The following is a 22,670-nucleotide window of genomic DNA, read 5'->3' as shown; positions in this document are numbered from 1 at the left end:
GCCATCTTTGAAAGCATTATGAGGATCCTCATCATCATACAACAATCTATAGTCAAGTGCTTACGACCCCTATTCACTAAGCAACACCAACAGATATTATACCTAAACTGTTAGTATGTACACATGCAAGCACATGCGTGTGTGTGTGTGTGTGTGTGAGAGAGAGAGAGAGAGAGAGAGAGAGAGAGAGAGAACATAAAACAATATTCAACCTTACAGAAGGCGCACAACTTTAAAGATAGCAAATGGGACTTCCAAAACCATATACATCATCCGGCCATGAATACTTTTGACTTTTAACATTAACTCATAACAAATATATATATACTCTTGCATACCCCAAACCCAATTGCCCATAGGCCTTTCCAGTCAGCAAGACTAGATACTGATCTTGGAAGTATAGTCCACCTATGCATTCATTAAGCTTTTTCCTCCTCTTTTTTGACCACCTTGCGTTCTATAAATAGAACACATAAAATACATGAAAACTGACAGCAGGGACCAAAATGAAAAAGGACTCTGGACTCTTGCATTGTTTCACAAGTTCCTCTTCCATGGTAAGGATCTGAAACAATGCTTAACGACGACCCGGTTCATGGTATCAAACGACCCTTTTTTTTTTATTACTCGACCACTTTAAAGAAGCAAACCATAACGTGGCAGCATCTCCTCAACCGTAACTCAATCTGAACCCAACTGTACCTGAACACAACGAACAGATGCTCTACCCCACAAAGGACCCATATCTCTTCCACCAAATTCCAGTTGCATTCCCATCCAATCTGAATGCCCTGCAAAATTTACCAATGCACTAAGAAATAAGCACCCTTTAGCAGTGAGACAACACTTAACTATCATCCGCAAGTCCTATCATCAGCCAACTAACAAATCTACACCAGGTTTGGTTTGGATAGACTGACTAGGAAACAGGCCCAACTAATCTAATTCAAATTCCAATTGAAGTGAGTAAAAGAAAACAAAGCAAAGATTAAACACATCATGGGCATCACGTGAGGAATGCCATTCGTCATGCCTCCGTGAGGTGGCGGCATAAGATACATCCTTCATTTATTTAGACTATGCATTTTCGTTTACTTTGAGATTTCCAGTCTGTTTTTTGCTTTACAACAAGGTGCATTAGCCTCTAAATAGTAAGCTTATAGTTTTGAAAGAACACCTTGGATTTACTCTAATTGTTTCTTTATTTTGCCTTTTCACGTCACAGCTCCTATAAAGCGAACGTCATAACCATAGCCAAATGGTTGTAAGAGCCACCAAGAACAAACGATGGCACACTTCTCAATCCAACTTCACAAGTTTAACAAAACACGTACCTTCAACTGAAATTGAATCCACCTGATGGAACAGCAGGGAGTTCATTCCCTCCAAAGCGAAAACCAGATTGAGAAGCATCACCAGCAGGTAATTGCTCATCCTCATCCTCCAACCAATATGTCTCAAGGATCTTCACTGCCTTTTCGTATATTTCATTGTTGTCATGACTCTGAAGGTTTTCTATCTTCTCCAATCCTTCAGCTTCATCAATCAACTGGGCATAGTAATTTACATCGCCCGAGTTACCCAAGTTCTTCTCAGCTTCCCCAACTTTCAGGATGTTTTCAAGCCCTTCCAAGCAAACAGTGACTATCCTTGGGTCAGGACAAACAAGGAGATCACACAGTGGCTTTATACATCCCTGGCTCACCAAGAACCTGCCAACACACAGCAGTATCAAATCTCTGATCTGAAAATGTAAAAGAAAGCCATTAAGAATACAATACTCAAAAGAATCTTACTTTATTTGCTCATTGGTACCGCCAGATGTAGCATTTGAAATTGCCCAGGCAGCTTCTTTCTTGATCTCAAACTCGGCATTTTGAAGCAGTTGGACAAGTGGTGCCATAATACCAGCCTCAATCACAGCCTAAATGATTTATCGTTTTAAGTATTACCACCACGAAATAGACAGAGATAAACAACTTAACCATTACCACAAAACAACAGCCATGACGTTTTTCTTAGATATACAATATCCCATTCATGACATTGATATTACAGATAAAGGGCCCAACAGCAATGACTAGTGATGAAGATGAAACGATCCAGTACACTAAATGCTAAGTGATGCAATGTACAAGCAACACAAAGGTAGATATGCTCACCTGTATCTGACCCTTATTTCCAGCTGTGATATTTGAGATGGTCCAACAAGCTTCTTTCTTAATGCTCTTTTTGTAATTATTTGTCAAAAGGTTCACCAGAAAAGGAAGAGCTTGATGGTCTATAATAACCTGGAAGCAGTACAAAAGGAAAGCATCCAATTACAAAGGCACAAAGAACTTCATGAAAGTGGAAGACCAAACATGCAAAAAACTTTGAATCAGGAGTCACACAGAAACAGAAACTGCCATCACAATTCAAGAGCCACACAAATGTCGTAGAACAAATGAAACTGAACTACCATTCACAATAGTACAACAAAGATATTTTGAATACCTGAGTTTGGATATCATCACCCGTAACAATGTTACCAACTGTCCGCAGAGCAGGAATGAGCACTGATGGTGATGGATGACTAAAAACAGAACATTTTTTCAGTTCCACATAGAAAAGATAAAGAAAAGATTTTCATTATGAAAAATCAAGATGAAATCAGAAACTAACCGCAAAAGCTCAACGAGGCGGGGGCAGACACCAGCCTCAATAACAGCTTGGATTTTGTCATTAGTACCATCAGACAAGTACGACAATGCCCAGCATGCATCAGTGAGAACTTCTTCATCATTCGAATGTATAAGACGTGCAAGAGCTGGGAGAGCAGGCTTAGTCTGCTCAATGGATTACAAAAGCATTTGGGTTTAGAAACAAAAAATCAGGGAGCATAGTATCAAAACAAATATAAGTCTGAATCATTCCAAAGTCAAACCTGCTCAAACTGTGGTTGCGGTTTCCCCCTGCAAAAGTTTGACAGTGTCCATGTGGCATTTCTTAACATAGAAAGTTTTGCATGCTCATTGAACTGTGCCAGCAGTGGCATCAAGGCTCCACAGGTCAGGACAAGATCGCGACATTTGGGAGAGTCACCAGCAATGTTTCCCAATGCCCAAACAGCCTATAAAGATAAAACAACAGGTATGCTTAACATACTGAGGATACTTCATTATCTACTCAGCCATATAATGCGTAACTCTATGTAAAACTACGTTCTCTACTGCTTGTAAGGACCTAGCAAGAGGATCAAAATATGGAGCAAAACACAATTATTGTTTGGGTTGTTGACAGGAACATATACCTGTTCACGAACATCATCGCTTGGAGATCCAAGAAGTCTCACAAAAATTGGAACAGCTCCGTGATCAATTACAACCTTGGTGTTCTCTGATGTTCCAGATGCAATGTTTGTAAGAGCCCAGGCCGCCTCAAACTATACAGAATTCGTTGCAAATAGAAATAGGTGAACACATGACAAAAACAAATTTCATACATAGATATATCAATAGGTAGAAGCCCATAATAAAGAAAAACAAATATCAAACCTGAAGGTTTGGGTAGTCATCCCTAGCAAGAAACTCAACAAAGCGAGGAACAACACCGGATTGTATCACCTCCTCGATAGGAGGATTTCGTTCTGCAGAAAGAAACACAGTTATTGAACATGAAAGCATGCACAACATCGAACGAATTGAACAGGAATCAAATATGTATTTCCAAGAAAACCTATTGAAAGAAGCTTTCGGAACTGGGTAGTTGCTTCTAGCTGTAAGCTGCTATCATCGGACCAAACACCAGCAATCATGGCAGGTAGACTTTCTAACTGCAATACAAGGCAATAAATTCACCATCAGAAAGCCGACTACTCTACAGTCTACGTAGTTGCACTAAACCCCCCACTAAAATGAGACATGCCGTAATCACATCGGGTTGTCTCATGTTTGTAGTAAGCAGCCTTGGATACGAGGAATCCCCAACTGAAAGGCAAAGTCTAGCAGTAGACAAAGATCTTTCTATCAATTGATGGGGTAGAGTTTGATATGGGGGATAGCATCCATCTAATATTCCTCTCTTCATATTAGAGAGAGCAGATGTATTCATACGAAGAAAAAGGGTCAGTGACTTAATATCCGCCATCATCTCTAATAAGCCCCTCCTCCAAATCCCCCCAAAATCGTGAGGATTCTTCGATACTTATCCCGGGAGAAGCTTGAAGGCCTTACGGCCCTTGCCTATTGGATTATCATGTAAGTCTTTGACCTTGATTAGGCCCATACTTATTACCAGTCAAGGCTAAATTACGATTATACTCCCCCATCAGTATCAGCCCCTACATATATTCATCAATCCATGAAGATTCCAAAGGATGTTACTTTTAAACAAACCCTTATCAACCATTAATTGCAAATAAAGGAAAAGGCCAAATAACGGAACTATAACTGGCTAACTGCAAATCTAACGATCGAGGTATGACAAGTAAGAAAGGTTAACGGAGACCTTCTTTTCGATTTGAGAGACGTTAACGGCGGTTGGGAATTGCTGAGTTTGCAAGCCCTCACGACGCTTCTTCAACAAGCTCTCTTCTCTCTTGTTCTTTCGGATCTCAACCATGTTGTCTTCCCTCCGTCGCCGACCTTCCTCTGCATCGACGGCGACCTTGTACTTGCTCCGACGAACCTCGGTCCTCGCGTTCGGCCTCAGAGACATACTTGCTCGATCGAAAAACGAAACCCGAATATTAAGACGATACGTATAGGACTCGTGTGATTATATACGTGCGTTTACCGCGGAGGCGTCGATCTATATGAGACCTACGAAGGGGCGCTAGAGAGAGAAGAAGAAGGGTTTTGATTTTGATTTTTTGCTTTTTTGTTTTTCTGTTTTCTGGAGTGAGTGGGGGGATGGGCCGTTCATTATAGCGATTTCCAGTTCAACCACCGTTGATTACAAGACAAGGCTAGGTGTTGAGGTTTATTAACGAAAGCGCCACTTAAGCAAGGTCGCGATCGCTTGCTTCGCGTGAATGTGCGTTTTATTTAAGCATGGCCGTCGGATATGGAGAATCAGGGTAGGCCAACACTGGACTTGATTTTTGACGGCTGGAGGACGTTGTTGTGGGAGTCAAACCCCACTGAGAGATTGGGTAGGACGTGGGGTTGTTTTGAAAAAAACATGGGTTTGGGGCCTTTGCTGTAAATGAACAAAGTAGCACCCAAATTCGGTTCGGCTCATTAACGTTTGGCTTGGTTCAACTCATTTACTATTAAACGAGCTTGAGTTTCTGTAAACGAGCCAAATGATGCTTAGCTTGTTCGACAAAAGGCCGACTTGATTAAAAAAACTCGTTTAGTAAATTACTAAACTCGACTCATTGGGAACTCAACTCGTTGAGACTCGAAACGAGCGCAAACTCATACGTACTGTATTTTTTAATCGTTTAGTAAATGAGCAGAGTTTTTTTTTTTGAGGGAGGGCAAGAGGGTAATTATACCTACCAAACTCACCTAGGCAATTGCTGATTAGGGAGAGATAAAATGAACCATTTAAACACACACAAATCCAAACTCCCAATGAGCAGAGTTCAAACTCAGCAAAGCTCGGTTTGTTTGTTTACGTGCGTGGTCCTGACCCCTGTAAAACATCTGTTTACTGAACTCGGCCCATGAATTTTTTTTGTTGTTGTTTTTTTGTGATAATTTAACTTGAAATTAAAAAAGGCAAGGACTTGAGTTGGACTCTATTCTTCTCATTAAAAAGCAAGGCTTAATTATCATGTCCCTTTAAATTATGACTCTCTTTCAAATTACCATCCAAAACAACAAAATTTTGCACTTCATTACCTTAAACTATCTAAACTTTTAAATTTGGACCACTTATTAATCTTCAATCGTTCACCGTTAAATTTGAAATCTCAAAATTTTTAAACACGATTTTCAATAAATTTTTTCTATATTTTTCCGTTCATTATTTTAAAAAATCTTCGTAAAAATTCAAACCGAACTGGTAGTTTAGGGAAACATGATGTAATTAAGCCTTAAAGCAAAGAATCTAAACGAAAACGAACACGTGATAGTCAACTCATTCTGAGGTGATCAATGTTACTAGTATTATTTCCCCTTTGATTTGAAGTTGAAAGAAGATCGGTTGATTCAGTTCATCGATGGTCAACTCGTGATTCTATAAACGAAAACGAACAAGAAGCGCCCAAATTTCTTCAGTCGCACTTCTTCAGACTACAGAAAAATGTCTTCGGTGGTGGTGGTGGCGGCGGCGGACACAGATACAGACGATCCTACCCCTCTCCTTCATGACTCATCGCCGTACGGTGACTCCGCCGCAGGTGACGAGGAGATCGCCCCTTCATCATCGTCGAACGAGCCAGATGGATTATCAAGACCTAATTCGTCTGTTGGTTCCAATCAACGCCTCGCCTCTCTCGACGTCTTCCGAGGTCTCACTGTTGCCGTACGTCCACTCTTAAAATCTTACTACTACTACTACTACTTTGATCGCGTTCATAGTACTAAAATCTCCCATATTGTACTACTTCATTTGAGTGTCTCTGAACCTTGTAAGTACGGAATTTATAATCTACTGTAAAATTCTTGTATATCTGTTGGTGTACCGAGAATCTCGATATTGTCAAGAAAACGAGAATATAATTGATTAAAACCCGAGTTTCGACAGGACAATGTCGTCCGTCTGATAAAAAGTTGTTAAAATAATTTGTTCCACTACATACTACTAAAATTAGCTACTCCATTAGACCGACCACTTGGTCTACAGACAATACTAAAATTAGTTATCAAACTATAAGTGGGTCAAACATTGTAAGCAGGATAAGACCAAACATAATTTTTCCCATGGCTGCACAGGTACCGCACTTGTTTCCTTCTATTTAACTGTATCTTCCTCCTCAAAGAACAGAATAGGCGGAATGTAAAGTGTATAACATTTCCCCATGATTGCCCTCTTTCTTAACACAATATTCGGTTTGCTGGAATGAGTGATGATACTCCCTTCTAGTACCCTTTAGTAGTTTGGTTAGCTGGAAATAATACATTACCTTATGGGCGTATAATCCAATATGTTGTCCAATGGTATATTAATCCCATGGATGTTCACTCAATTGGGCGTCCAAGGAATCACAATTGTTTCACTTCCAAAATCATTCCACCAAGCCAATAGATACTATATAAATTTCGGGGTCTTAAGTGTGTGTTATATGATGTCTGTTCTGGCATCAATGGTGTGGCCTCGTTAGCTCGTTCTTTCTGTTGTTATCTTCTTCTCATTCTCGTTAGTTTTTCTGACAGTTGATGATTTTAGTAGATGATGCCGGAGGAGCATTTCCGTCAATAAACCACTCTCCATGGTTTGGTGTGACACTTGCTGACTTTGTAATGCCGTTTTTCCTATTTGGTGTTGGTGTTTCCATCGGTCTGGTCTTCAAGGTATCTACTATCACAAGAATTTTCAATAGTAGAGTTTCCGATTGGGTGCACACTCATGCTGCTATTCTCTCAGCTTCATGTATTGCTACTATTTTGTTTGGGCTGCATGGAGTACCATAACTTTTTAGCAGAAAATGTATCGACATGATAATCATATTGTCTACTCATCGGAAGTCATGATGTGTCTTGTTTATCATGCAGAAAGTAACAAACAAACAGTCTGCTACCAAGAAAGTCATACTCAGAACAATTAAGCTTTTCCTCTTGGGGGTGGTACTGCAAGGTTGGTTTCTCTTTGTTGTACATGCTGTGTTTAGTAGTTTTATTCAACAGACAAGGGAGGCAAAAGGTGAAAAGGAAAATGGGGTTAAGCAAACAAAAAAAGGCCCAAGGGAAGAAGCAAGGAAACGTAATAATAAGGGAAAAAAAGGGATTCTTTCCGTTGTTTTACCAACTGATCGATTCCCTCTTGGGACTAGTGGCTCATAGGGTCCACCAATTTTTTTTTCTTGAAAGAAGTGTAGTCCCTGTATGTACTGTAGGGAAGTGGAAAGGTTATATCTCAACCACTTTACGAAACCAAATGTTTTTTGGAGAGTTCAGCTTTTCCTTGTACAGACTTTGCTGGAAATAAAATGATAACGTGAAGAGTAACTCTTTCTTTCTACTGATCAAAAAAAGAGTAACTCTTTCTAAGTATTTCATTGTTTTGCTTCAATTATAAATTCTTGGGCAACCAAAAGGGCCTCAAGAACTTGGAAAGCTAATATAGATGCCTGGTAAAGTGGTGGAGTAATGCTTTCAAATTATTTTTATAACATCTATTTGGTTTGCAAAAGGAATTGAAACAAACCAAATTTAGCAAACTTTCATTCCATTTTAAGTCAACTCGTAGTGTAAATTTTTAAGGTATCATTTCAATGCAATTTTAGGTGGGTATTTCCACGGGCGCAATGACTTATCATACGGAGTGGATGTTCGCAAGTTACGATGGCTGGGTGTGCTGCAGGTATTTCTTGTTATGTTATTGATCGATTAGGTTATAGTCTACTGAGTCGAACTTTCCCTCGTGATTGTCCTGTTTTCAAACACATGCTTGCCGATGTATTTCTTTTATGTCAGTGGGTACTTTTTCTTTCCTTGATAGTTTGATAGAAGGAAAAAGATTATACCCATCTTTTCATCGTATTCGTTTATATATTGATTTCCCTAGTTGAGCATAAAGAAGTAATAGAATGCTTCCAGGTTCGCGTAAAGATCGAGTTTAGCTAAAACAATTGTACAAATTCTGGCCTTTGGTTCTTCATTGTACAAGTACAAGCAGCTAAAAGTCTGAGCTAACTTAGTGTGCACCATTTTAAATTTGACACCTCTTTCCCTTGTACGGCAAACAGTCAAAACACTGGTGTTTGCCACCTTAAGTTTGATTATCTCTAGGTTTTTTTTTTTTTTTTTGTATTCCCTCTCCATAGGTTTGGTATGTTTCTGTATCCTCGGTCTTGTATTGCTACGAGGTGTCAAGGAGCCATTTCGATTATTTGTATACAAATGTATAACCTTGATGTCCAATTACCTATATCCTGTTCTTAGTTTACAAAATTGAAACTTAATTTGCTATCCGAGTTTTCCTATGAATTTCAGGTTTTTGGTATCGGTCATACTGTTGGCTACTCCATTATAATCTGAGCGTCTGCAATATGCAGAGAATTTCAATTGGATATCTGTTTGCTTCAGTTCTGGAGATATGGCTAGTTAACAACGTTGCAGTTGACTCAGCCCTAACATTCGTTAAAAGATACTGCATCCAGTGGTACGCTTTTGTATTTTGGATGTTATGGTTTGTGACGAATTGACGATTGTAATTCAAGCTCCCATTCTCCCCCACTCCAAAAGAAAAAGGGTAAAAAAGGGACAGGCTTTCTCTGCTGATCATGCAAATCTTTCCCTTTTTTCAGGACGGCTGCTTTCTTGCTAGTATCGGTTTACATGAGCTTGTTCTATGGCCTTTTTGTTCCAGACTGGAATTATGAAGTTCCATCCGTAAACATGAGCTCATCAACATCAAGATATGGTTCTGGAACCCAAATTGTAAGTTTGGAAGACATTACATAACTTCACAGAAGCAGTTGTTGACAACATACTGCTTTTTGATTTGCCTTGTAGACTATTAATAAGTTGCCAGCTGTTCATTTCTGTTGAGTATTATGCTTTGAAAATAGGTATGAGTCCAATCCGCTTAAGTAGAGTATAAGTAGATGGATCGGAGGGGTATTGGGTGCTTGACATCTAATTGTTCAATACATTATGTTGGTGATTGGAATGTTGAATAGTCATTGGGTGGGAGTGCATCATTCAATTGCCTTTTCTGACTTCATAAGCTGAAGGCCATGTCAAGGAATTTGTTTCTCTCCAGTACTCATTTCTTGTTATATACTTCTACTATAATTTCTGTCAGAAGGGACTCCTTATGAGATTGACAGGCATATGGCTGCGTACTTTTAGGTGCTGTTTCCGACTTATAGAGACTCTGGCGAAGATTTATACACCTTATAGAGCTTACAAATTGGCTGTCGTGCTTAACCTTCACTTTGCACTTTGGTCACTTGGTGTTCGCAGTTGATATCTGATGATAATCTCTATGGTCTTGCTAGTAGGCTTTGGCCAGTTTAGTGGGGTGGTTTATCAGAGACCTGATGCTTTGGTCTACTCCTTTGTGGTGTTTGCTTCGAGATTTTGTTGTTTCTGTTGCCTACATACAGCTACAGGGTCTGAATATAGGCAGTTGTTTACATCCATATTAATGGGTTGTGTGATAGACTTGCAAATTTGCAAGTGCTATTTGGCTACTGGTGTCTAGGGGATTTAGCCATATGCTTTGTATGTTGTTTAATGCCTTTTGTTTCAGTGAGATTGCAGCAAATATGTTAGTGAGAGTCAAGTGAGTGGCAAACTAATGGTGGTAGTGTTACTACCATATGTTGTGGAGCCATTCACTTCTATTTTAATTTGTTCTCTGAACTCTAATCACATTGCAATCAAATTAACAGGGACAATAATGTCTAGTGAGGGTGTATAATCACATATTTGATGTTCGGTCGTTTTAACCTCTTATTCCTGCCCTTCTGAATGTTGCACTTTAGCTTTCGCTTGGGGCTTTCATTTCAGTTTAATAATTGTCTAACTGCAAATGATTCATGTGTTGGTCTGTTGGCTTAGAAGTATCAGGATGAATGCACTGCAAATTTTGGATGTTGAATTTAACAAATGATAAGGCCCAAGAATATAGATCATGTACCAACTCCAAGATAGAGCATGTGGCTTTGCTGATTCTGCCTTTGATATTTATGTTTCCTGGTTAGCAGAATAAACCGTGGTGCCGAATAACCTTGACCACCCTGATACCACAATATCCTGTGTTTAGATAGTTGTTTACTACAGTTGGGAGGTAGATATTCATATTCCTTGTGCTGAAGGATATCTGTTTAATCCTTGAACTTGCCCAAATAAAACTGAAAATGTGACCGACTCTGTTCTTTATGAAAATTGGAAAAACTGCATGCTCACTCTCTCACTATTGCTCTGACCTATGTTTCTTCTCATCTTTTTAGGCAGTATTCGTATCCATGAATTTCACTTTCAGGACTTCCATTTTAGCCCAGAGTTAATTTATTTTCAAAGGTTGATGATTTTCCTTTTGTTTGCAAAAAAAAAAAAAAAAAATTGAAGCTTAACATCAACGTTAAGCTCAATTTATGGAATTAATTGTCAATTAACCACATTCTTTTCTAGGTCCATTGTGGAATGAGGGGCAGTCTTGACCCTGCTTGCAATGCAGTTGGCTTGGTTGACCGATTTATTCTCGGTGTAGATCATCTTTATCAACATCCTGTGTATAGAAGAACAAAGGTGCTCCAGAACCTCCTATTCTTGCTGTCATCCTTCCAATTTTGAAGTCTTGAACCACTTTGCAGATCCTTGACCAGTTAATTTTCCCCGTATAACAGGAATGCAGTGTGAACTCTCCTGATTATGGACCTCTACCACAAAACCCACCAGAATGGTGCCTTGCTCCATTTGACCCAGAGGGCATCTTAAGGTTTGGAAACTTTCCTTCATCAGCCTTTTAGCAAATCCTGTTTATCATGATGGTATTTTTAAGGCTGGTAATATCCCCTAACTCAAAAGTGATAGTATCCATAAATCTTCTGAAGGTATACGATCTCAAACATGATTTGTCCAGTAAGAATGCAATGACAGATTCTCCGGCACAATTCTCATGAGCTCCATGGCTTTTTGGCAAAAGCTACGACTGGCAATGCCTTCTTTATAGACACCTATGGGTTTAGTTCTTTGCATGTTGCAGTGATTCAATGGTGAAAATAGGTGGCAGGTTGTAGATGTGGCCATTGGAGGCACAAGTGGGCTGGGGGTGTAAGGAGCCAGGAAGTGTTGGTACCTTAGAGAGAGTGATTTCTTTCATTCTAAATCTGGAGTTTTGGTTATTTTAAGGGTCCGGGGGCTTCTGACGAGGATTATTAGTAACAATGTAACATTGCTTTATCTTGTTTTATTCATCAGCAAAATTGACTCTATCATGGAATTAGGTACCATTTGCTCTTGCAAATGCAGAATTTGGCATTCCAAAGCAAGCTCGAAATGTACCCATCCCAATCTCAATCACTTGTTCACTCAGTACATTGACCCATACGGAAATGAGAGATGCTTGTAGTCCAAGAAAAATCTTGAATGTTATTCTTCATCTATTCTAGGGCCGTAACGGATGTTCAATGGTGTTCTTGTTTGTCCGAGGAACATACAAGTATTGATATGTTTGGATTGAGCATTCCTTTTTCGGTGATTGAGGTTATAGCTTGAACATTTTGTTGTATTTCATATTGAGGAGTTGTGTTGTTAATGGTTCATGTGATTCGCTTCTTGTTTTCTTTTTAGTGTTATCAGTGGTTTAGAATAATGCCATGGTCTTCTACTGATTAAGTTTTTATGATTGATGTCTTAGATATGGTAAATCGTAGTGATTGTTCGACTGCGTTTTTTGGATACAGCATTACAGTCCTGATAATGATAATTGTCATATGAGGGTTCTTTGACTAAATCTCTCTTCCTCCTTTGTGGGTTGCAAAATGTACTAGCTCATTGATGGCTGCCATGACATGTGTGGTTGGATTGCATTTTGGACACATTATTGTGCATTTTAAGGTATGGAACTTTTGTTGCTTTCCTAGTTTGCTTTTGCAGCCGAGTTGTTTCGAGTTTATGTATTCCCTTCCAATTATTTGATTGTTGCTATCATATGATGTTTCTTTTGGTGTTTTTGTGTTATATTGCTGGAAATTCGTTGATTCTCTAATTATTGCAGGGCCACATGCAGAGGGTGTTTCTGTGGTCCATGTCATCCTTCCCTCTACTAATTTCAGGCTATGTCTTATTTGTGTTAGGTATTACTGTCTCATGTAAACCTCTATTTTGCAACCAAATAAAATGACAAACATTTTTCTCCTCTAAAGGGAAAATATGCTTGACCCTTTCAGGTATTCCTCTTTCTAAACCGCTCTACACTTTGAGCTACATGTGCATTACAGCAGGAGCATCAGGCTTCCTCTTAACCATTATCTTTTACGTAGTAAGTTCAACTTTTGTTACTATATTGGAGATGTATCATATCTGTCTGCACACCTATCTAAGGCCCCCATTGTAAGTTCAACTTTTGTTACGATATTGGAGATGTATCATATCTGTCTGCACACCTATCTAAGGCCCCCATTTTTCAGCTCAACTGCCCCGCTTGTAGGGGAGTATGATGGTTGATTCGAGCTACATTCACCCTTTGGCCGTCCCCTCCTCCCCCTTTTGATATCTTTGTTTATTTTTAAATTTTGCTTTCTGATTGAGAATAACTCTATAGGGTTGATTTACACATTCAAACCAGGCTTTTAGTAAACTTTGTGCAATTTGAAAGGTGCAAATGGATGATCTCAAAGTGAATCATAAAATGGATGACTCTGTTTCTGCTCTGACATTTACTACACTCGTATAGTTTGCATCTTGAACTGAAAACTGTGGCAGAGTCGTATCTTTTAAATAAACATGGTTAGATTGTGAAGGGGGATGTCAGAATTCCATGTTCTTTTGTTGCTTGCAAAGCACTAAGATTCTTGTCTAATCAGCCTTTTTTAACTGTTTAGCGAGCCACTTATGGTATACCAATTCATGAGAGGGTTTGACGATCTATACTTGATAAACCAATTTATTGGCGAACTCCGATGAACTAAATAAAACAATGGTAGACTGCAAGTAATGATAGTGTTCTTCTTTCGGCATATTTCACCCAGGTTGATGTCAAGCATGTTAAAAAGTCTGCAATGGTGCTTCAGTGGATGGGAATGAATGCTCTCATTATTTATGCTTTGGGTGCTTGTGACCTATTTCCAGCAGCTTTGCAAGGTTTATATTGGCGTTCACCAGAAAATAATCTGGTTAGTTCTTTTCTGCTGGGTTACATTGTCCCTGTGTAGTTGTCTACTTCGTTGAGTATTATTTGCATCGTATGCTGCAATTCCCTCTCAATATGAACTTATTAAGAAGTAGCACTAGCAGAAGATCTTATGTTGGTGGTTCAGTTATCACAAAACCTTCCTCAACGTTGCTGCAATTTCAACTTATATGCTAGTCAATGAATCACTTGGGCATTTTTGCCTCTGTTGGGATTTGTCCCATAGCGCTTAATTATCTCCTCCAAAACTAGTATATGAGCCTGGGCGGCCTCTCCACTCTTTGCCAATTGGTTTGGAGTTGGATGCTTTAACATGATATCAAAGCTAGGCTTTCGGAGGCTTTTCCCCTTTGTTTGTGCCATAGTTGCACTTTATTTCATTGTGATCCGTGTGTTCCGGATCCTTTGTTGACCTCTCCACGTGCGAATCGGGGGTCGCACGTGCGGGGGAGTGTTGGGATTTGCCCCATATGGCTTAATTATCTCCTCCAAAACTAGTATGTGAGCCTGGGCGGCCTCTCCACTCTTTGCCAATTGGTTTGGAGTTGGATGCTTTAACAGCCTCACTGTCAACTCAGTCAGAATATTTGGAGTCTGGATCTCAGTATCTAATTCTAAACCATATTTCCAATCATTCAAAGAGGTCGACATTCTCTCGAGGTGTTTTCATAATATTACCAATTTGCAAATTATTGATGAAATGTTCAACTGTCAATGTGGGAATCATTTATGAGAAGACCCAAAAAGATATTTGGAGATTTTTGTTTCATGAGTTCTCCTATGCTCAACGAACCCGAGACACCCTCCCATTACTATATTAGGGTGTGTTTCGTTCCAATGATAGATAATTGCTTTACTGCTTTGCTTGCTATGCTGTGCAGCTCATTGACGATAAGAACATGAAAATACATGCAGGTTGACGGCACAGAATCGCTGTTGCAATCCATGCTTCACTCCAGGAAGTGGGGTACCCTTGCATTTGTAGTGCTTGAGATATTATTTTGGGGTCTTGTAGCTGGTTTCCTGAACATGAAACGCTTTTACATACGGTTGTAGAAGTTTACTGGCATGTCATAATATTAACTCGCTAATCTCTTTGTACAGTTTTTTTTCTTACATGGTGGTGGAAAATATTACAAGAGCAATAACATACCCAATACCCAATCGAAATTTTCTTGTCCCTTTTTTTCTGAACCACCCCTCCCATAATTGGATGTTGCCTTCATTCTTTTTTTTGTTAACTAGCTCTCCTTTTCGGATGGAGCCGTGACAATAGAAAGGTTCAGTATAAGTGCTTTTTAGGGTCCAGCATCCGCCCCATTCTAAAGGTGTTGGGATGGAAAGCAGGTATGAGCTTAATGCACTTCCTTCTTGTTTTGGGTGTTCTACTGTGCAATGGGAATCCTTCTTTTTAGCAATGGGAATCCTTCTTTTAAGCTTCGGGTTGGATTGTTAGTTCTTTTCAATTTGCTTTGGATAGAAGAATCGAAAGACGGACCATGTTATAAAAAGTACATACAAAACGAACATAAAATGCTTTCCTCAGCTTTTTTTTTTGTTTTTTGGTAAATTCGTTTTCAAATATTCATCTCACATCCAAAGCTCAAGAAAACAAATAAACTCGGCTTCTTTCACTTCATTTTCCCCAATCGCTTTTCCTGTTACTTTCCATTTCTCTCCAAAATTTCATCATCCAAACAGGCTTGTTAGTCCACAATTTCTAATCATTCGTGATAAGAAAATTCCTTGGATGGCAAAGCAAAGCTGATGAGGAATCCCCTTTCGGCCAATGCAACACTTTGCTTCAAATCTTCTCCTCCTGCCCTACTTTTTATCCACTATCAAAATATCGTAGACCAACTTGGCCGGCCCAATATATCAATCACTATTCCAATGACAGCTACCTTTTATTGAACAATATAAAATCCAGCCATCCACTTGACACTGTCTGCTAAACATCCTGCATTACAGCCCCGTCGGCCCACTCTGCGGCAAATAAGAAAAATGGCTTCTCATAGAGCAAATGCTGAGATTTCAGGCAGCAATAGTGGCAGCAGCCAAGAGTACTGCACCGGAAGATCGTCAGACAAAGAAAATAGCCAGAGCCGCTTGGGAAGAGCACTAGTGCAAAGAGCACTTTTCGGCTCCGGCCGCCGCCGCAGTGGAGGTAGGAAGTTCAAAGGATGTGACACGAAAACTTCACCAAGCAGGCTAAGCAGAGTTTCTTTGGCTGCCGAGGCAGAAAGCTAGAAGAATACTATATGTTCCAGAAAACTTGAGGGGAGTCACTCTTAGAATTTTCAATCCTCAATGTATCACATTGTTCAGTGGAAGATTTGAACTTCTTTCTTGCTATTCCCTGTAGATAATATCAAACACAAGGAACTCATAACACCGCCATGACCACCGTTAACTAGTTTTGGACATCTTCCCCCTTAGGGTTTGGAAGAATGAAAAACCATCACAACTAAAAATATACGTGGCAGCAAACTACAAAAATTAAGACCTCGATGCATTCTATCTTCTAACCTGTGCAACAAGAAATGTAATGGAAGGAACATACTGCAGACTTAGTTACCGAAACAAGTTTTTGGACAGTGAATTTTGAAAGAGCCGGATCTCTTACCATGCATCCATACTAGAGTTCTCGTCGTCCTCTAGTCATTTGAACTATCATTAAGCTATTGGTTCGCTATCATCATATGCAAAACACAGCATCCCATTTTGTAAGCTTGCAAGTCTGCCAACTCGTGTGCAATGAAAGAAGTTGGTGAATAACAAAAAGTCAAAATTATAACAAGAGGTTACGTCAGAGGACCCGGCAAAGGAACAACATAGCCTCTTCCAAATTAAACATCAGTTAATATCCAACTCTTTACTCCCCACCCTCCCTCATTAGACCCCCCTCTTTTTCTCCCAATCTGATATATCACCTTATCACCCTCCTATTTCATGCGCCCAAGTACTCGCAAGGGTCGCCTGTTGTCCTGTCATAACGTTATATATCTATTCACTCTAAAGTCTAAACATACAAAACAATCTTAGGATTGCATTTGAATGGAGAGATTTTTTACAACAGTCTACGGACAAGGCTGCCAAAATGCTATAACTTCACCTATCTAGCAATTTCAGAAGTTTAACTACAAAAACCCTAGCCCATCGCTATTTAAATCATCACCTCCCATCATTGAACAATCAGTAGCCTCGTGTCCAAACTGCCCATAGTAAGGCATAGTGCAACGCCTTCTTTTCCTATACATGTCTACCGGATCTCTAAATCTTCTCTCTTTCAGCTTTCCTAAAGTTGACTCATGAGGATTCCCAACAGTAAAACTTTGAACAATACCATCTGAATCCTCAACCTCTGGAAGTATCAATGAATCGGATGGGCTGTTGTCATAGGTGATCTCATTAACACCATCTGATGGCCCAGGGAATTCCTTGATTCGAGACAATACCACTGAAATTTGATCACAAGCAACATCAAGGCGTTCCTCTGTCTCAACTGACTCTGCAATTAGGGTTGAGACGATGGAATGCAACAACTGGACTTTCACTGCATGCTCCCCTGAGGAGGGACCTTGGGCTGACTTTGTCATTGCTGAGGCAATATCACGCCAACGGATGGGCAGATACTGATCTGGGATATGAAAACAATTGTTTGTCGATAATACACGAAGAACGTGTCTACACAGGATGCCTGAGAACTCAAACTGATGGCAGCTACAGCTAATGTACTCATCATGTGGGCCCCAAATAACTTTGGAGCCCCCATCCATTTCTGTATGGTGTCTCACAATGAAATAATTTTCATCAACCATTAGTGATGCATATTGTGGTGCCAACACAAGTTCCTCTTGCAGTTTGGAAAAGGCATATGGCGTAAGAACAGCAGCCGCGTGAGATTCCATTGGTGAACCAGTTTTGAGGGGGACTTTCTGGACCTTCCGTTGCATCTTCTGTTTTGCTCCTACATCCTTAACATCCACAACAGCAACCAACTGGCAAAAGAGAAATTCAAAAGTAAAATGATGAAATAAAGAAGAAGCAAAGATAACATCCCAAGAGTTTTGAGGTTCATACCTGCTCTACAAAATTGTCAAGTACAGATTGCACGCTTAAAAACCTTTGGATATAAGCATTCATAGACTCTGATTGAAACGAGCTTGTCATTCCAGCAAAGAAGTAAGATCTTAAGAAAGGTAGAGCCCAAAATGTACGCAGTGCATATAAGCTGACGATGTGCTTATTTCCATGTAGTCCATATGTATCAACCATATCCCTCCATCCCACTTCAAAATCCTCGGCAGAGTGCAAATTATATAGCCGATGGAACTCAGCTTTCCATTTATCATATTGAGATCCAGGCAGGGCAGAAAACCAATCTGAAAACTTTGAAATGATATGCCAAATGCAGAAGGCATGCTTGGTTCTCGGCATCTCAACAGCAAGCGCATCTTTGAGCCACACATTTTGGTCAGTTAGAACTGTTTCTGGAGCCTTTCCATTCATGAAAGCCAAGAATGTCTGTCATACACAGTGAATGAAAAGAATTTCAAAAGTGAAATAGCATGTGGCAAGAATTTTGGGCAAGTGTAGGGAAGCCTACCAATTGATGAACCTAAGGGTGCATTTGGAACTTATGAAAAGAAAGAGAAAAGAAGGGATTAAAAAAAATTCCCTTCTCTTATTTGGTTGATAGTGGAAGGAGAGAAGAAATATGGAAGAGTAGGGATCAACAAATAGTGACTTTTTCTCTCAACTTTCTCTACCTTTTCATTCTTAAATATGTTCTCTTCTTTTCTCTTTCTTTCCTCAACTTCCAAACAGACCCTAAACTTCACACAGTGGCATTATCTCCTAGATGAGAAATAAAATGTATATCATAAGGTCTAGTAGAAGCAGAAAAAAACCATTCCAAAGGAGCCACAAAATCATTGCATCAGTTTTATCGGACTATAAAAGTACGAATCTGAGCCATTGATGTGGGTTTATAACTACTAACACTAATTGGGGCATAACCAAAGACTACTTTTATCATAAGTGATAACCAGAAACAACCACTATCAGTAAGTCAATGAGCACCAATGTGACTCGTACCCAAACATCACAATGAGTCACAACCAAATCCCCATTGGTCGATAACAAGATATTAAGTTTCTATCCCCACAACACTTCGTACAAGACCTTGGGGCATAACCAAATAGGACTAGTGGCCATAATGAATACCACTAAAAACAGCACTGGGAGTTTTTTTTTTATCCACAGTACTGGCAGTATGTACACACCAAAAAATGGGTGAGTAATAAGAAATAACCATTTTACAGAAGGCCAAATACTAAAAAAAAGAGGAGAAAGCTGCTTTAACATCATACGTAGATCAAAATATAACAAGCGAGTTGTTAGTATGAGGCTAGAGCACAATCACATGAAGAAATGAAAATATTACCATATTGATAGAGCCACAACAGTAAAAAAAAAAAAAATTACTCACTTTTAATGCCCAGGAAAAAGATTGTATATTTTCGTCCCTTAGAAGCACACAACCAAAGAAAGCATGCATCCCATGATTATCCACTCCAATCCAAATTCCTAGAACCATATCATATGCATCCAGGCGGTGAGTTGTGTCAAGTACCACGGCATCTCCGAAAGTCTCATATGATCGAACTGATGAAGAATATGACCAGGCAATATGCTCCAACCTGTTGTTGGCATCAATCTTGAAGTTATACTTGAAGTTGGGGTCTTTATCCTTCTTATCCTTGCACATTTTTACAAGGTCAATAGGATCATTATCTCTGTCCACGCTCCTGAAAGACTGTAACAGGTTTCTGATGTCTATTTCTGTGAACGGTAAGCAACCTAGCTTAACACCCTTCTCCAACTCCATGAGTCTTAGCATTTGTCGCACTGACATACCTGCTTTTGCAAACATACAAATCCGACTCTTGTCATCTGTAGACATGGTGCAATAAGCAGGAAGTAGTTGCACCTCGTTTAACTTCACAAGTTCATGGTTGTGGACGTTGCTAAAACCAGTGATGCGCCATTCAGGAACATCAAAATCAGCTCTTTTAACAATTCTCATATAAGCTTGACATCCACAACGTGTCGACTTCCTATTCCTTTGTAGCTTTCCATCATCTGATGGCTTCAGCTGTGGATAGCCACCCCGGTGGCACGTGAAATCCCTTCTTGTAATTCCCCGACCAACACCATCTTTCCCTCGTGTACGGTGTCGTCTGATTGAAAATCCACACTGCTTAGCAAAACTACAGTAAAATTCATAGGCAGCATCCTGCGAAACAAATCTTTGGCCAATAAATGGGACAAGGTTCACAGAGGTTTGTCGTGACAAAATTGTGTCTTCAGGCATTTCCTCGATAGAACCGATATCATCTGGAGACAAATCTGTGCCATTTTCAGAAGTTTCTCTCACCAGGCTCGTTAATTCAGACATTATTCCTATGGATAAGGTAAAGGAGGCACTAGACAGAGTACCTGTAAGACATGTTCAGTCACGAATACCAAATACAAAAATTGGAACAACAAGAACAAAGCCTACTAAGTGAGTGTAAGAAAACTATGTTTATGACATTGCCACACTTGTAACGTTACCTATGCAAAAAACTAAGATCCAAAGGAAGAAAGAACGTCCAATGCAGAACATTTCATGAAGTACCGTCAAATCATTATAGCTGGCCTACTCAAAGCTACAAATAAATCTTCAAGCTTGGAACTAACCATCTTCCACCACATCAGAATTCAGCATTCAAAAAACAATCCCAACAAGATCCCAGCGGAATGTAAAAAGACATCCACACATGAACACATATCTCATACTTTGGAGGCTATTCCCACATTTAGAAATTTCTTTACAAGGACTTCCCTGCTCCCACTACCCACTATTCAAGGAAAAGACAGGCAACATCTACCTTTCCACCAGTATACATTTGTCATCTTGCCCTACTTCGTCAAATCAGAGATTTGTAAGACAGTACTTATCACCTAGCACGCACAACTTGATCTCTCAAATTTCTTCGGTTCTTCGTATAGATCTTCTGGTTTAATTATAACGACCATAATGAGACTTCGTCAACCATTACAACGACCCTTAGAGTATTTGGAAATGCAAGTCACTACTTCCACCACTGCCAACCTCCCGAACAAAGTATCCAATATGACCAATAAAAACCCGAAGTACACAATAATACCTTTTGCATACAAAAAGGTGTTAAATAGCAAGTACATACGCCTATGAAAATTGGCATTGATGGCAAAGAAAATGGTATCTCCAAGTTGCACACATGAAGAAAAACGGGCATTGCATTTAACGGGTTAATAGGATAATAATGTGCTGAAATCTATAAAGATGTAAACAGTCCGATGGATCAACAGCAAAACAGCAGAAATGTTGTTATACGCTCTCTTACCCTTCTACTAGCAGGGCCGGCCCAGAGCAGAAGCCTAGAAAGTCATCGCTTCTCACGACCTCAGAAAGATGCTAACAATAAGGGAGTTGAAATCATGAGTGAATTCACACCTGGTGAGTGGATCGGACATCCCGTTACACCTGAAAGTGTGGGTTTCTAACAGACCCCAAATATATCGTGATAAGCATCACAATCACCAACAATAAACAATATCACAGACACAAACACAGAGAGGGAGGAGGAGGAGGAGGAGAGAGAGAGAGAGAGAGAGAGAGAGAGGAATACCTGTCCGATTTGGATTAAGAATATTTTGGTCTTTGTTCTGATTCTGATCGAACAGAAATTCAGGGGCACAATTACAAATACTGTAGTAATACATCTTGCAATAATTACGTAGAGAACCCTAGAACTTGGGACGCCCTCTCTATGTACCATTACTTTTACTTCTTTTTTTCAATTTAAATCCTAAAAGATATTTTTAATTTAATAAGAATGTCTTTTGGGGGTAATTAAACAATTTTATAACAATGTCAACAACCTGTATATCGTAGTGTTGGAATTTGGGGCCGGGTCCAAGATCAAAATAGGTCGCTCATGTGAGCATGACCCGGTGACCCATACATTAGAGAGTTTCAAGTAATCTTAATATCTATAATTATAGGACTTATGTGACATTTAGGATGGTCTTTCTATTTAAATCTTACAGGATATTAAAGAGTGACACAAGATATACAAAGAGATACAAGAATATAATTCTAGAGTTCTCTCTCCACCATTACAGAGCAATTAGAAGCTTTTGCACAGTGAAATTAAGGGTGATACTTGAAGCTCGTAGTGTCACTCAATTGTAGGAGATTGTTGGCGTTCTAGTACTACGTGATCTGGAGTACATAATCCATCAACCAAAAATCTCGTTCGGTTAAAGTTCGTCCGTTCGGTTGAAGTTTGCAAGAGATAACCCAGATCACACACTTCTGCATTTTGATATGTGATAATGCAAAGACGGCTAAATTATCATACCATATCACAAGCAAATGATGCTTATCATGCAGTGAATTTGAAGTACACTTCTAAAATACTGAGATGTAAATGAATATATGAAATAAAACTTTCAACCAAACTCGTCACACCCAATTAAAATGTTTAGAGTTTCAATGTAATTTGGCCTCTTCATTTCCCAAGAGACTATCTCTCTCTCTCTCTCTCTCTCTCTCTCTCTCCATGCGATTAGAGAGACAGGAATCCTTCTATTTCCGGCCTCGCTCTCGAGTTTTCTTA

General features: G+C 39.5%; 3 protein-coding genes across 5 annotated transcripts; 1 reads left to right on the top strand and 2 right to left on the bottom strand.

The window, feature by feature from the left end:
* Positions 1–196: 196 nt before the first annotated feature.
* Positions 197–4,906, bottom strand: LOC131315033 (importin subunit alpha-like). The gene is made up of 11 exons (XM_058344083.1): positions 4,489–4,906; positions 3,718–3,814; positions 3,537–3,628; positions 3,293–3,424; positions 2,927–3,112; positions 2,665–2,828; positions 2,497–2,575; positions 2,163–2,291; positions 1,797–1,924; positions 1,335–1,712; positions 197–791 (listed from the first exon to the last, which is right to left on the bottom strand). The coding sequence occupies exons 1-10, from the start codon at positions 4,696–4,698 to the stop codon at positions 1,337–1,339; spliced, it is 1,593 nt and encodes a 530-aa protein (XP_058200066.1). The 5' UTR covers positions 4,699–4,906; the 3' UTR covers positions 197–791; positions 1,335–1,336.
* A 1,126-nt stretch (positions 4,907–6,032) lies between these two features.
* Positions 6,033–16,311, top strand: LOC131315032 (uncharacterized). Of its 3 annotated transcripts, XM_058344080.1 has the most exons (13): positions 6,033–6,456; positions 7,308–7,445; positions 7,647–7,728; positions 8,378–8,454; positions 9,149–9,255; positions 9,401–9,533; positions 11,235–11,351; positions 11,450–11,541; positions 12,596–12,662; positions 12,823–12,901; positions 12,995–13,086; positions 13,796–13,939; positions 14,872–16,311. In XM_058344080.1, the coding sequence occupies exons 1-13, from the start codon at positions 6,235–6,237 to the stop codon at positions 15,010–15,012; spliced, it is 1,491 nt and encodes a 496-aa protein (XP_058200063.1). In that variant the 5' UTR covers positions 6,033–6,234; the 3' UTR covers positions 15,013–16,311. The 3 variants fall into 3 exon arrangements, with proteins under 3 accessions (XP_058200063.1, XP_058200064.1, XP_058200065.1); XM_058344081.1 differs by lacking the exons at positions 12,823–12,901; positions 12,995–13,086 and having other exon boundaries at positions 6,039–6,456; XM_058344082.1 differs by lacking the exons at positions 12,995–13,086; positions 14,872–16,311 and having other exon boundaries at positions 6,039–6,456; positions 13,796–13,815.
* LOC131315031 (protein FAR1-RELATED SEQUENCE 11-like) lies at positions 15,910–21,807 on the bottom strand. The gene is made up of 5 exons (XM_058344079.1): positions 21,678–21,807; positions 21,393–21,548; positions 19,451–20,460; positions 18,040–18,483; positions 15,910–17,957 (listed from the first exon to the last, which is right to left on the bottom strand). The coding sequence occupies exons 3-5, from the start codon at positions 20,417–20,419 to the stop codon at positions 17,097–17,099; spliced, it is 2,274 nt and encodes a 757-aa protein (XP_058200062.1). The 5' UTR covers positions 20,420–20,460; positions 21,393–21,548; positions 21,678–21,807; the 3' UTR covers positions 15,910–17,096.
* Positions 21,808–22,670: the final 863 nt, after the last annotated feature.

Source organism: Rhododendron vialii, chromosome 13a (assembly GCF_030253575.1).
Source record: "Rhododendron vialii isolate Sample 1 chromosome 13a, ASM3025357v1".
NCBI lineage: Eukaryota > Viridiplantae > Streptophyta > Magnoliopsida > Ericales > Ericaceae > Rhododendron > Rhododendron vialii.
This window is presented reverse-complemented; position numbering and strand designations above follow the sequence as displayed.